The 14,696-nt window shown below is 34.1% G+C and overlaps 2 protein-coding genes across 2 annotated transcripts in view; both read right to left on the bottom strand.

Moving 5' to 3' along the window:
• The window catches only part of LOC133326151 (MOB kinase activator-like 2), a 73,294-nt gene extending 62,956 nt beyond the window's left edge, over positions 1 to 10,338 (bottom strand). Inside the window, exon 1 of the mRNA XM_061534830.1 lies at positions 10,197 to 10,338. Coding sequence (XP_061390814.1) covers positions 10,197 to 10,312 — 116 coding nt within the window. The 5' untranslated portion in view covers positions 10,313 to 10,338. The remainder of the gene's footprint in view (positions 1 to 10,196) is intronic.
• LOC133326146 (uncharacterized protein DDB_G0271670-like) lies at positions 10,333 to 11,515 on the bottom strand. The gene is made up of 3 exons (XM_061534824.1): positions 11,297 to 11,515; positions 10,481 to 11,242; positions 10,333 to 10,398 (listed from the first exon to the last, which is right to left on the bottom strand). The coding sequence occupies exons 1-3, from the start codon at positions 11,513 to 11,515 to the stop codon at positions 10,333 to 10,335; spliced, it is 1,047 nt and encodes a 348-aa protein (XP_061390808.1).
• Positions 11,516 to 14,696: the final 3,181 nt, after the last annotated feature.

The following is a 14,696-nucleotide window of genomic DNA, read 5'->3' as shown; positions in this document are numbered from 1 at the left end:
AACCAGTTAATAGGACCTGACCAGAAACATGCATAATTTTCTGTACTTTTTTTCATCCCATATGTACTCTCCCAAAATGTCAATTTTTTAGTGGATACTAACACGAAGACATCTTTCATCCGCTTTGTACCATAATGTATGTCTATATTATTGAGTATAAAACTTTATTTTATTTTAGATTTAATTTTTTAGATTTTTTAAAGAGTTCGAATTTTGGTAGTCTTTCATCTGAACTATTTTTTTTTATCTAAAATTGCCCATTTCGCTGTAACTAAAATTTATCGGTTCCCCATTAACATAAAAATGTTAAAACATATTCTGCTCGAAGGACCAAATTAATCGTTATTGTTTGAGATGAAACGTAGATGGCGCTGCTTCAATACACTTTCCATACAGATAATAACCTATTAAAAATTGCAAATTTTGTACGTTTTGATTTCGGAACAAAAACAAATTACAGATGTAATAAACATAGTGAAAAGAAAGTCCGAGAAATCTTAATCCGTCATAAAAATATTAGTGCAAGATCTCGAAAAATTGTCAAAATCACTTTCCGGAGGACATCAGAACAAAAATATCCTACATTACGTAACAGAGGACCTTACAAAGTATTTCCAAAAGAATATAATTCAAAATGCAATCCAGCTCGAATGACCAAATAATTAACATAAATAAACGGAAAAAACAATTAAATATGTTAACATATTTTATAGCATATTTTCAGGCCTCAGCATGGAGTGTCAACTATCAATGTTTTGATTCCTGTTAGGTAAATAAACTGTAGTAAATAGACAAAGATGGCGCTAGTTATATATAAAGTGGCGCTAATTATATATAACGAAGCATGGAACATTTTCCAAAGTTTCCCATCTCTTCAAGTGATATCATTTCATCAATAATTTTTTTACCAAAATTAATAGTCATCCCTCCATAAAACTATAGAAAACAAATTGTTATGTTGTTTTTCATTTTTATATTTCAATTTTTATTGTATTTAATACGCTCATAGTTTAGTTGTTATTGTTTACGAAAGTTATTGTGGTAGTAGTCGGTAGATATATAGTTAGGTACTCCGGAAAGCAACGCCAAACCAATAATAACAATAGCAACAACAAAAACAATAGAGAGCCGCGCACTTGATTGACATCAGTTCCTTTATTAATTTTTAAACGGTCATTGATTGTTTGATCGATATGCAATTGGTCGATTGACTAACCGAACTATGCACTGGGGGAAGGAGAATGTTATGGCATGATTTGTAGGGTTTCCGAAAATGGTAATTTTAAATAAATTGTGAGGTACAAAGCCTTTGACAATTCAAAAGAAAAGTTTCATTATTAAAAAGCTCTAAGTAAGTCTGGCAACCCCAAAAGAGTTTATTTTCCTATATTTTTCAAAATCACAATTTGCTTTGTATTTTTACCTCCATTGAACCACCATATTTATTTCCATTGTATTACACTTCAAATATATGACCTTGACTTTCAGTTGGTCGGTCATACAAACATATTTATTTCCTAATGAGAGAAAAAAAGTAAACAAAAATATATTTATTTTTATCATTTTTTTAAATAAATTGTCGTTGCCATTTTGTGCTTCATAGTCAATCATCACTACACCGCCATATATAATCGCCTATGGTTTTGTTTATTTCAGATTTCAAATCTTTTGCAGTTCAGTGACTTGAAGTTGAGCACACTTCAAAAAAGAACAATGGATGGATGATTGAATGAACGAAATATAAGTGAATGGTATTTTTTATAATGGAGAATAATTTTGTGGCTAATTAAACAAGGTCATGAAATGTTTGAAAAAATATCTTAAATTAATTGTGACCCCACTTATTCGTAATTTATAGGCAGTAATTTGTTTTTGTAATTAATAAAAAATAATCGGTTAATTGCAATCCTTGACGGAAGAAGGGTTGAGTGAACTTTTTAAAGGGAATTTAGCGAAGTTTGTTTACACACATTTCCGCAATAATGATTAAATTTTTTTAATTAGATTTAAAAGTCGATTTGGTTCAGCACAGTAGAAAATTGCAGTACTGAATAATGAGTTAATAACACCTCATAGTAGGAATCAATTTTATGACAAATTTCACTTTTTAGATTTAGTCCAAAAAACAATTGATTATATCTAAAATTATTCTGTGTGTGGACTATAAATAATTCAACTGTCAGGAAATTTATCGGTTTCTTATAAAATAAGAATTTTAAAACGTATTCAGCTCGAAGGACCATATTAATCATTAATTTTTGAGATGAGACACAGATGGCGCTGTTTAAATATATTTTTCATTAAGGTAATAATCTATTTAAGAATGGAAATTTTGTACATTTTGATTTCGGGAACAAAAAAAAAACAGATTAAATAAACAGAGTAAATAACCGATTAATGGAAAAGTCCCCAATCTGGCAGATAGATGGCGCTATTATATTTAAATGCATGTGTGCTTATATATTTAAATGTGCGTGTATTGCTACGAATTTTCGAAAAATGTCGCAGAATAATGAACAATCAAGAATTGGTATACATACCAATTCAGACGTAGCTAAAATTATAATATTGTCCAAAAACAATGGACTATATACAAAAATTCTTCTGTGGGTGGACTATAATCGAATGTACATGAAATTTATCGGTTTATCATTAACTTAATAATGTTAGAACATATTCAGCTCGAAGGACCAAATTAAACATAAATAAAAAAGATGAGACACAGATGGCGCATATACTTTTCATGAAGGTAATAACTTATTCGGAAATACCAATTTTCTAAGCTAGGTATGGCTCATGATTTCGAGAACCAAAAAATCACAAGGCAGGACTAAATAACAGATTAATTACGAAGTTCCCGGACTGATAGATACATGACGATGTTAAATTTAAACGTGATTATTTGAAGGGTTAAAATGTGTGTCTTGCCTCAAGCTTTCAAAAATGTCGTAGAATAATGAATCGTGAAGAATTTGTATGTATGCGTTCATATGTGGTTAAAGGAACACCGATAATGTTGAATGCGGTTGTTGTTACAAAGAAAATTTAATCAAATTCAGGAAATTAATTAAAAATGAAGACGTTCACGAGCACTTGGCTATGGAAAAAAATTCGGTACAAGGAGGATCCAATTTGAATTCACTTTTGACCTGAAATATGTTATTGATTAGAGCTGTGCCTGTGTGCGAATTAAACTCGACGTTTTGGGTCAATGTCTGACAGAGGACGAAATATGGCCTCGTAATTTCTCTTCAAACTCAAATCAACACCCTGGTTTATCGTGTTAAAGGCAATAAGTCCATATTTTACAATTGTACAGAAGAGAAAAAAATGCAGGCGGCCACATGTGATAAATTGGACTTAGCGCATTTACTCATCACTAGAAAACGGCAACATAGATGAGATAAATCTCTATTTCTAATAATGTGGACTTATTGCCCTTTACCGTAATTTGGGAAAATGGTACAGTCGGTATTGACAGTGGTATTGACTACCTTGAAAATGGAAGGACCATCAACATCTACTGTAGCAGGTAGCTTTTGATCCATGAATTAGATCTGGCCCTTTCAACTATTTCATGTTCTCCGATTGCTCGCTGGGAAGATTTTTTTGACAAGTGACTTGGTAGCCAAAACTAATACCTTTTTGAAGCAACTGAAAAAATCGTGCGATAAAAATTGTATTGAAAATTTACTGAAGATACTTCACTTTTTTAGCTTGAAGAACAAAATGACACCTCAAATTACTAAAAAACGATACACAGATGGCGATATTTTATGTACACGGAATTTGGAGACAAAATGGTGTAAGATGGGAAGATGTTCGTTTTACAGATCTATTTACAGTAATAATGGTTATATTCTCAGGTTAAAAAAGGAGTGCTCGCAGAGAAGATGTTTTCGACCAATGAGAAACTTATTGCTATTTTAGGGCAAATGAAAAATAGAGCTAAAAAATTATGTTGAAATGTTGGGGACCACTAAAAACAGTATATGGACCTGAAAGGAATTATTTGAATAAGACATTCTAATAATCTTGACATTCTAATAATCAGCTTCGGCACATGAGGAAAGACAGCGCCACCCAGAGGAAAATAGCAACACTAAACAAGCAAGGACCCCAACCAATGTACAAAATTCAAGGAGACGTTGTTTCTAGGCAACGATAGATGCAAGTCCCATCACCTAGCACAATCGACAGTAGATCAAACACACAATTATAATTTCAAATATTCTTTAACTTCACCCCCAGTGGTTTTCAAAAGTTTAATTTAACAGTGGCTGCCAAATGGAGAATCGAATTTATGATAGTTTATTTTGAGCTTGGAGTGGTTCGAAGGACCAAATATTAATAAATGTTCTATGTCCCATTCTATATTTCCATTCACCAACCAAATATATATTTTATTTATATGCCGGAAAAAGTGGGTTTCTAATTTCAATGCGGATATTGTTATCATTGACATCTGAGAAACAAACAAAAATCGTGTCCATAAACTAACGCTGCTGTGACAACTTTTTTATATAACACCTATGCTAACATTTATTTAAAATAGGTTAATGGTATTCTGGTGTCAGAATAAAACGAAGAAGAAAAAGTAGAAGCAACAAAAACTTAAAATAGTAAGTGGAAAATTTCTTTAGTTTTAATTAATCAAACACCGAACAGCAATTGAGTTGATAATAAATTTCCTGCTAAACCATTTTTTTCGTTCGTATCTCTAGAGGAAACCGTTTAAGAATTATGTTATGTCCCTCAACCAACTGGCACTTTGGTCAATGCAAAGGCAGCCATGGCCAACACAATTTTTGTGTGTTATTCAAGACAAACGGGTGTATGTCCAAGTGTGTGAGTGTTTTTTTTTATATGGACTTCCTGTAATTCTAGGTTGTTGCGTTGGTTGTTTGCAACGTCAACCAGCCAGCCTGGTCATTGGTTTACTTTTCTAACATAGCAGCCATCATCGTCATTATGAGGACAACACAAAAAAACAAACAAACAAAGCAAAGTTACATACATACAATATGAACTGTCTTTTATGCTCCCACTGGCAATTGTTGGCTGACCGACTGCCTGACTGGCTGCCCGGTTGGTTGTCCTGTTTCGGCCATCTATCCATCCATCCACAATCCAGTCTCCAATGAGTTCAAACATAATATTTGTGTTGCACACTCACTCGTTCGCCTCCAAATGCCTTCAGGCCGTTTGGGGGGAGATACAACAACAACAAAAAGTATGTCTATTTGTGGCAGCAGCAGAAGCATAACATGTAAGCTGTTATTGTTGTTGTCGTCAGTATCTAGTTTGTTGGAGCAGGTCAATGTGACACAGTTAGTTAAATAACATGAAGGACGGACGGACGTCGAAGACCAGATAGATGGGAGGACGGACAAACTTGTATCCAATAAATAAGCCAATGTGTGTTGTTGTTGTTCCACACCATGAACGAGTAACTCAGCCAGCCTGCGAGCCAGTCAGTCAGTCAGTGAGCAAGTAGAGTGTACTGGTTTTTTTCTGTGTTGATGTTGCCAAGCAGCCACTTAATGCAGCAAAGAGGCAGCAGCAGCAAAAAACCAGGTAAACAGCAATGTCAACTTGAACATTTACAATAAACAACAACATCAGACAACAACAACTACGACAAACCAATTGCCAACAATATCCCCCATAGTAAACACAAACAGGAACCTCTTTCTTACAGTGGCAACAGCTGTGTGGAACCGTTTTACGGTACGAAGGCTCAACAAAAATACGGACGGATGGATGGATGGTTGGCTGGATGAATGATGATGATTATATGGCGATAGATAGCATTAACCGAGGAACAGGAAATTCTCACTCATAACGAACGACAAAGCAAAAAAAATAAAATCAAACAAACAAAACGACACTTCTTGCCTTCAAAAAAACAAAAGCAAAAAAGGCAAACGCTTGGTGAAGGAGTTGAAGATACGATACGAGTATTACAGATATGTGACACCAGTTAGGTATTAACAACAAAAAGAGTCCACAAACTGGTATCGGAGTTGCTTAATTTTTTAGCATAACCTATAAAAGTAATGACAACCGCATACACACATACATACAATGAATGGCTGTCTGTAATGAATGATTGATGTTTCATCTAAGGTGTTTACACACACTTTTGTCTGACAGTGTGTATTTGATGAGGATGATGATTATGATTAAAGAAATTTTATAATTTATTATTAGTTTTTTGCTATTTGTTCGTATTAAAGAACCAACAACAACAATCACACAAAAAGAAGACAAAACAATTATCATTAGCTGTGGTTTTTCATGCCATTTCACAATTATACTTACAAACGAGAGATGACATATGATGTGGTTGTATGGTATGACAGACAGATACAGAAAAGCAGCAACAAAAAACCACAAATCGGATTTAGAAATATTTTTTGTTTTGTTATTTTTGCCATGACAAGCCATAGAAGCAAACAACAGATAGTGTTGAATGAGTTGAAAGAATGTAGAATGGATTTTTAATAAGTGAAAGATTTTTTGTTTAAATATCCAAGATAATGAGGAGAGATGTATTTGAAATACCGGATAATTGATTATGAAGCGTGCATGTCATATGTATGTGACATATATTAAACTAGTTGGTCCTTCGAGTTGCGTGTTATGGGAGGGATATAATTGTTTTGAGGTTGGTTTTTTAATAAATAGGAATTTATCTAAACTTTTTTGTGTAAAATTAATTAGAAATTATTGGTTTTTTATTTCAACCCATAGCAGATTATGTGAGGCCTATAATTTCAAAAAGGACTTTTGTATATGGAAGACATGGAGAAGGCTTTATATATTTAGATTTAGAATAACTTCTTAAGATTTGTAGAAGGCCTTATAAAAATCGTAGACCCAACATATCCTTCTTTATTAATATATGTCCCTCATTCATATAATACTAGGATACCTACATTTAAGCAGTAAACTCAAGAAACTGCAAGAATACAAATTAGACAAGTAGACTTCAGTGAACAACCATGAGAATAGTATCGAAATATGGGGAAGTAATTCTCATTCACTTTGTGTTATCGTATACACAAGTATTTCAGTTTTCGTCGGCAGAGGTTGTCGAGTGATGGAGTTACACCATGTTCGAGCGAAATTAACTTGTGGCAGTGTCTGAGTAGTAGTACCTTGTGTCAAACATAATCGAGGCCTTCGACCTGTGTTTCGTTTGTTTCAGCCACTAATTTGCGACTGCGATTCTTTAGCTTCCTCCGATTCATTCGCTTTTACTATCTTTCAGAAAAAGTTTAATCGAAAAGCCCCACCGATTCCTACAACCCGAACCGATTGTCATAACCCGAGGCTATTACAACCGACTGCTACGATCCCAGCCGTCTCCTACAACCCGAGCCGACTACTATAATCCGCATCGATTAGCACAATCCGAGCCGACTACGACAACCCAAGTCAACACGACCCGACAACCAACACTACCGAAGCCGATTATACAACTGCTGCCGTCTGTCACAAACAGAGCCTACTTGCTACAACTAGAAGCCGTTTACAGCCACCAGTTATACCTCCATCAGTCCAACGGAACGAGTTCCAACGCACCGAAACGATAACTAAAGAATCTACACACAACTACATAGACTTAAATAATCCGAATCTTACTCTCAAATTAAACATAAAAGTATTACAATAAAGAATTGAACTTTACCAATCGTGTTTTAATTTAAGGTTTGTGGGTCTGGGAGTTGAACCTGGCTGCACCTGAGCTTACTTCAGCCTTAGAAAAAACCACTCGTTATAATTTTGAAAACATATGTAAGGCCTTTCATATGAAGAATACCTGTGGAAGGCCTTTTATGTATGGAAGAACTCAATTTATTAAAGAGCAGAAAATGTGCTACCACATTTAGATGAACCGAATAAAGGTAGGACTTTTATATAAAAATGCTGAATACAGTCTTTCATATGAAGGAGGGCAGGGGTAGAGCTTTGTATACATAGTCGGCCTATAGAAGTGATTTTATATATTTAAGGCTTTAAGGAGGCCTACATAAAGCTTTTTATGAATGGAAGTCTTGGAAAATGACTTCTGCATAGAGAAGGAGAGGGGTTTTTTCATGTCCCTTCATTGTCCTTTGATAAGGCGAATTACAGTCACTTGGGTTGCAAAATTCGGCTAGGGCCTCTCAAACTTTGAAATTTCACATGGCATCCATATCGACGTCAGCCTTTAAAATATTTTGAAAAAATACTTTAAAATGTTTACCCTTTAAGAAGTCGAATTACAGTCATATAGATCCGGCTAGGCTTTATCAAACCATGGGTCTTTTTTCAAACCATGGACATAGGCTAATGAATGTGTAGACGACGAAATGCTCTCACCAGTTCTCTCTGAATTGAGTCTGCTGAATGCGCTACTCAATTTTAAATCGTGGTTTATTTAAATATTTGAACCTTTTAATTTGGAATGCCGCTAAATATAGTCAGTTTTAAGTAAAAACTATATCCTCAGATAAAAAAATTAAAGAAAAATAGGCCATTTTACCCAAAAAACGTCTTTTTGCCATGGACCCCTATTTAAAAATTTTTTCCTGGACGTTTTTAAACGTTGAGACTCTGTAATACCAAACTACATCTACATCGACAAGAAAATACGTTTACTGTTAAATATTTCGGGAATAAGAAGTTGTATGTTAAGTTCGGACAGGAACATTTTCTGGTTCCTCGGTTGGTAAATTAGGTTATGAACTTCAAAATTTTTAAATGGTCCCTGAAACAAAGAACGTTGAAACAAAGAACATTTTTTAAAGAATGTTCCTTATTCTTTGATAACCCGAAATGCAGTTATTTAGGTTGTTAATCCGCCTAGTGCCACTAAAATGAAGCGGACCCTTTTTTTGTTACCCATATCAAAACAATGGACTTACATTATTGTATATATGTCTGTTTATATCGGATTATGACAAAACAGGGTTCATATTGAAAATTTAAATCTTTAAAGAACCTTAAGTGGCAAATAATAGCCGCATATTAGGGAAAAGGATTATATTTATATATATATATAGGTATGGGGTCCTTCATATACGGGCCTATATATCAGATTATGAAAACCATGGTTCATATTGAAAATTTAAACCTTTCGATAACCTCAAATTGTAAATTAAAGCCACATGTATTGGAAATGGTGTCAAAGTCCTTCACGATATATATTTAAAAGAATTGGGCTAATATTAAACATTTTTAGCATGAGTTATTTTCCCCTCTGAGAAGCCAAAGTAGTATGAGGTCCTTTGTATAAAACCTAAACCTGTATCAAACATTTTTCTATTGCCAGGATATCTGTTGCCCTCTGAGAAGCCAAAGTGGTATGGGGTCCTTTATATAGGGGCCTATATATCATATATGACCTATTTTTATTTCAAAGACAGACGGACGGACTTGATTATATCGGCATAACGGGGTCACCGATGAATATTTTGAGATGTTGTTAAATTTCGTAGGAAGTATTCTTTAAAATAAATATTTCTTAAGTTTTTTTTTTGCTAAATCTTTGCCCACGTTAACCCTGACACCATGTGAACCCCCCGTATATATTTCTATTTTAATATTATTTATTAATCCCATAATAAAAATAGAGCAATCGTCAAAATAAACGAAAAAAAACAAGTTTATTAAACTCATATTTTATTATCCATATTCAAATAGAAGCGTGTCTTTGTGTAGGTGGGGGTGTTCACGATCTACCATTATGAATTGGTGGTCGGTCATCCAATATCATATGGACAATGTCCATGGTCACCATAATAGCCAAAGAAAGAGCTGTGAAATCTAATAGCGGAGTATTCGAAAATTTATGGTTTAAATATTCAATTGTCATAAATTAAAGTTAATGGTCGGCGGTCGAATGAGGAAATGGAGCAAAAAAAAAAAAAAAAAAAACAATTTAGAGGAAGACAAAATAAGATAAAAATGAAAACTAAAAATAGAAAAAAATCACCAAAACAAATAATAATAACCTAACTTTTTTATGCTACGGTCGATGGTTGTCTGAAAGATAAATGACCTCGAAAAGAAGTTTTGCGGATTTGTTTTCTTCCTAAATTAAATTTATATATAGAATAAAAAGAAAATACAATAAAACAACAACAATAACATTTATGTAAAGTTCAAATAACTGTAAATAAAAAAGTTAGGCCATTAACACTTACGCAACTAGACCGCCCAAAAATGCAACTGGACCACCGCCAATTAGGCGTATCTTTCGATGACACGAATCAAATAGTGAAGTACGTGCGGCTGGTGGTGTCTGCGTTGTGGGCGACATGGTTGTTGTCGTCGTAGTTGTTATTGTTGTTGTAGATGAATTGCAACTGCTTCGGCTGCTGTTGTTGGTTGGTGTTGAACCAGCTGCTACCAGGGTAGGCGGTGCCACAACAGTATTTGTAAATGAAACAAACGGCAAGATGGTGCTAGGATGTTCTGGTTCTGTTACTTGATTGGCAACACTGTTATCAGCTGTTGTTGTCTTTGTTGGCAACTTGTCGTTTGTCAATTCTTCTGTTGGCTCTCTTTTTGTATCGGTGGTTAATGAACTTAAATAATTGTTGTTGTTGGTGGTGGTGGTGTTGTTGTATAGGTTTTTGGTATTATTGCTGGAACTACTATTACAATTATTATTACTGCTACTACTGTTAAGAATATTGGCAAAATAACCCGTTGTTGTTGTTGTGCGTGTATTGTAGCTTGACTTAGTTGCTGCTGCCGCTCCAGTTGCCGCCGTTGTTTTTTCTATTAATGGCAACGGCGTTCGACAACTCGCAACCACAGCAGAGTTTTCTTTTTCCGATGTTGCTAAACTAGCACCCGTTTTGCTAATTTTATAATAACTGTTATTACTGTCTTTACCACTGCTGCTGCTGTTGTTGTTATTGTTGCTGCCACTGCTGCAATCAACAAAATCGACAAAACGCTTAGATGATTTTCTTAGCTCTGGGGCGTTTTTACTTGTCGCTGTGGCAATTGTTTTGGCCTTCTTCAGGCGCATAAAAGAAAACGGTGATCCCGACAATAGGCCCCTACTCAGGAAATGTTCCTTGAACGTTAACGAGGGCGTCGTGGTGGGCGATAGGATTTTTGCCGTAGTACCAATACTTGCGCAGGAACTGGACGAGGAGGTTGAATCGTCACTTGTACCCGAAGAAATGGAAGTTGAGTTGCACGACGATGATGAAGTGGAGGATTTTTTATTCTTTTTCTGCTTCAAATTTTTAATGTTTTTTGTTGTAGATTGTTTCTTTGTTGCTGTTGCTTGTTGTTGTAATTGATAATCCACCACCACTTGTTGCTGCTGCTTGTTGTTGTCGACAATTTTTGAATATTGCTCATGATACTGGTACTTGGTACCGGTAATCGTTTGGTGATGATGCTTCTGCTGCTGATGATGATGTTGTAGTTTTTGTATGAGCGGTGTGCTGGATTTTGTTGAATTCGTACCGATCTCAACAAAATGCGTAGGTGTCCTCAACATTATCTCAGCGTCATTGGTTGTATTATGCGGGTGTGTGTATGTGGTGTGTGTTTGTCAGTTTGTGTATTTTGATATATTTTTGTTCTTCTTCTTGTGTGCCTAATTTTTCTGCACTTTTTCGTCTTTTTTCTTTTATATTTTTTGTTTTCTTTTAGTTTCTTTGGTAATAATTCACAAAAAATTGGAAAATATTTTCAGATTTTTTTTGTATTTCGTGAATGGGAGAAAATTTTTCTGTAATTTTCCATTAATTTTCTTTGCTGTAAAATTTAAAAATAGTTATAGATGTGTGTTTGTTTGTTGGAAATTTTATTCTATTTACACCATTTTAATATTGTAATACGAAACAAGAGATTCCAGAGACAATAAAATATTTTTCCAAAAATCCTTGGAGGTAAATTTTTTATTTCTTTATAATTTCAGATTTTTTAAGAGGAAGGAATTTATTCGGATATTTGATCCTACCAAAATTTGTCAATATTGGCCCAAATTTTCGATTACACCTCCTTATAACAGTACCAACATTATTCGGTATTTTGGATATGTTTTTCAACCGAATTTATCTTTGGTTTTTGACATTCTGGATTTTCTTCATTGGGCGCCAAAATCTACGCACAAACCAGTGAGCGGAGCAGTATAGTCGGACGGGGCCTAACTTTCTGCGGATGTTTATTCTGACCCTGGGCAATAGTTCGCGATATTTACACACCTCTTCCTATATTACTAATATTCAGTACAGCCCCTCTAATTACTTGTCCAGATTCCCTTCACCGTGGGCTGTGTTGTGATGTTCGGCTTATAATTGTGGCCTATAGATCGACTCTAAATTACACCAAAAATTAACTTTTCGGTCCACTTCATCCCAAAATTATTATCTAATCATCACCGAAAATTATAGGCGTTGTCTTTGACCATACCTGGACCCTCGTGCGTCCGATCAGCGCTATATTTTCGCCTTCCAGTGTGGAAATTGGTTATTAAATAATATCTCAGTACGTAAGCACCTGTAAACATTTAAGTGCAACTCCCACATCCGAGTACATACGACAATATAATTGGTACCAATTCAAAGGCCAATCACTTCTCATGGATATACTATCAACTCTTCGGGTCTGTGTCCTTCAGGAGTAAATTAATACGCTATAGAATACAATTTTTGAAATTTGTCACACAAAAGTCTGCGTCCATTCATCAAAACAGGCATTCTTTGGCTCGATAGCCTTCTCCATGTAAATTTTCGCGATGTTTGGACCATAATTGCAGCGTCTGGAGCGACCAGAAAATCAGACAAAAATAAAGTTTTTGGTCCATTTCATCCTCTAAATATTAACCGATCTTTACCATAAAACAATAGGGGTCTTCATTGGCCAGAACCCATCCTACATTAAAAATTCCGTGAATATTGGTCCATAACTGAGGCCTGTCTCGTGTTTACAATTTATAATGGACAGACGGACGGACGGACACACATGCCTAGATCAACTCAACTAGTCAAGATATGACGATCGGTATACTTAAAGGTGGGTCTAGGACCAATATTTCGCGGCGTTACAAACTCTTGGGGCTGTACAAAGCTCTAATACCATGACAACATAGTTGTGTAGGGTATAAAAAGGTCAATGTCGTTCCAAGTTTTGGTGAAGCCGCCCTAAACTTAAATCATGATATTTTGAGGATATCGGCCATATCTTTTCAGCGTCAACTGTCATTTTCGGTATGTTAATGGATTTAACCTTATTTTCCAAATTGAGTGTCTGCAGCTTAATATTTAGTTTTTTATTTCACGGCAGTAATTTACCATGACATAGTCCGATCAATTGTAGTTATTTTCAATGGCTCATGTTTCTTTTTTATTTTGAACAGAAATCCGTGCCCTTTTTATTTTGAATAGAAATCCATACCCATCTTACGAATATTTGTCTAGAATTTTTTCTGATTTGTTTCCAGATTTAAGACCTACAAAATAATATTTTTGCTACAATTTTATTTTCCGGTTCATGTTTTTTATTTCGCTCATTTTTGCTGGCCTTGTTTCGTATTACAATATTAAAATAGTGTAAATAGCATAAAAGCATTGGCGGCGGATGTAGAGAAGTCATTAATATTTTTTTAACTTTTGTTGGTATTATAATTCCACTTGATATTTACACTCCCATAAATAAATTTACTGTGATGGGTCTCTGGTCTCATTATTTTAATCATTATTAAAATATTTATTTAAAAAAGTTTGGAAGTTGTGTTTGTTTTTTGTAAATAATAAAAATACATCCATTGCTTATTTAGAGGGCCAATACAAACAACAAAGTAGAATTGCTAAGAAGTAGCGGATGATAGATGGATGGACGGATGACTGGAATAAAAAGAATCGCGGTAAAATAAATATATTCACAATGACAAAAGTGCAGACAAGACCTGAGACGACCGACCGACAGTAGTAGTAGAAGAGGTGGAGGAGATATTTTGAAATTGAAACTGAAATTAAAAAAAATACAAATAACCAAGTTGGCGACAATTTAGATTTTTCATCTTAATTTCAGTTTTAGTTTTCGTGGGAACTTTAGATTTATTGTTTATTTTTTTTTCTTTTAGTTTTAGTTTAACCAAAAACAAAACCAAGTAGAGTTCGTTGAACAAGTCTTTGTTGTATGTGTGTGTGTGTTTAAAGTTTTATACAAATATAGAAATAGTAATAATAATATTTAGTTCAAGTTTTTACAATGGTTAAGGTGGCATGGCATGGCTTTGCCGTCTTAGTTTTGGGTTTTATTTAATGGCCATATATTTTTTCCATTTTTTTGTAATTTAATAACCACGACTTTTTTTAGCAAAAAGAATACACCAAATTGTTGTAACAAAAATATTTGTTTGTTGTTGGTAAGATCATCATTATGGAAATACCTTGTGGTTATTCGAGTTATAACCTTGAATATAATTCCATTGTTGAAGAAGAAAAAAGACGAACAACTAAAAATTGTTTAACAAATTCTCATTAAAACCGGTAAGCAGTTTTAAGTAAATAAATAATAAAAAATCATAATAATAATTTATATTTAATTGTTTTGGCATACTATTAGCGTCTAATATAACAAAAATAAAAAACTAAATCTACTTATCGCAATATCCCAAATAATGAATTACAAAAAAGTGTTATTTTATTGTAACTGTAAATCAAATATACACA

Source organism: Musca vetustissima, unplaced genomic scaffold, assembly GCF_032173495.1.
Source record: "Musca vetustissima isolate MV318-11 ecotype Yass unplaced genomic scaffold, APGP_CSIRO_Mvet_v1 utg36595, whole genome shotgun sequence".
Classification (NCBI taxonomy): Eukaryota; Metazoa; Arthropoda; class Insecta; order Diptera; family Muscidae; genus Musca; species Musca vetustissima.
The sequence above is the reverse complement of the archived record's forward strand: the minus strand, read 5'-3'. Positions and strand labels throughout refer to the sequence as shown.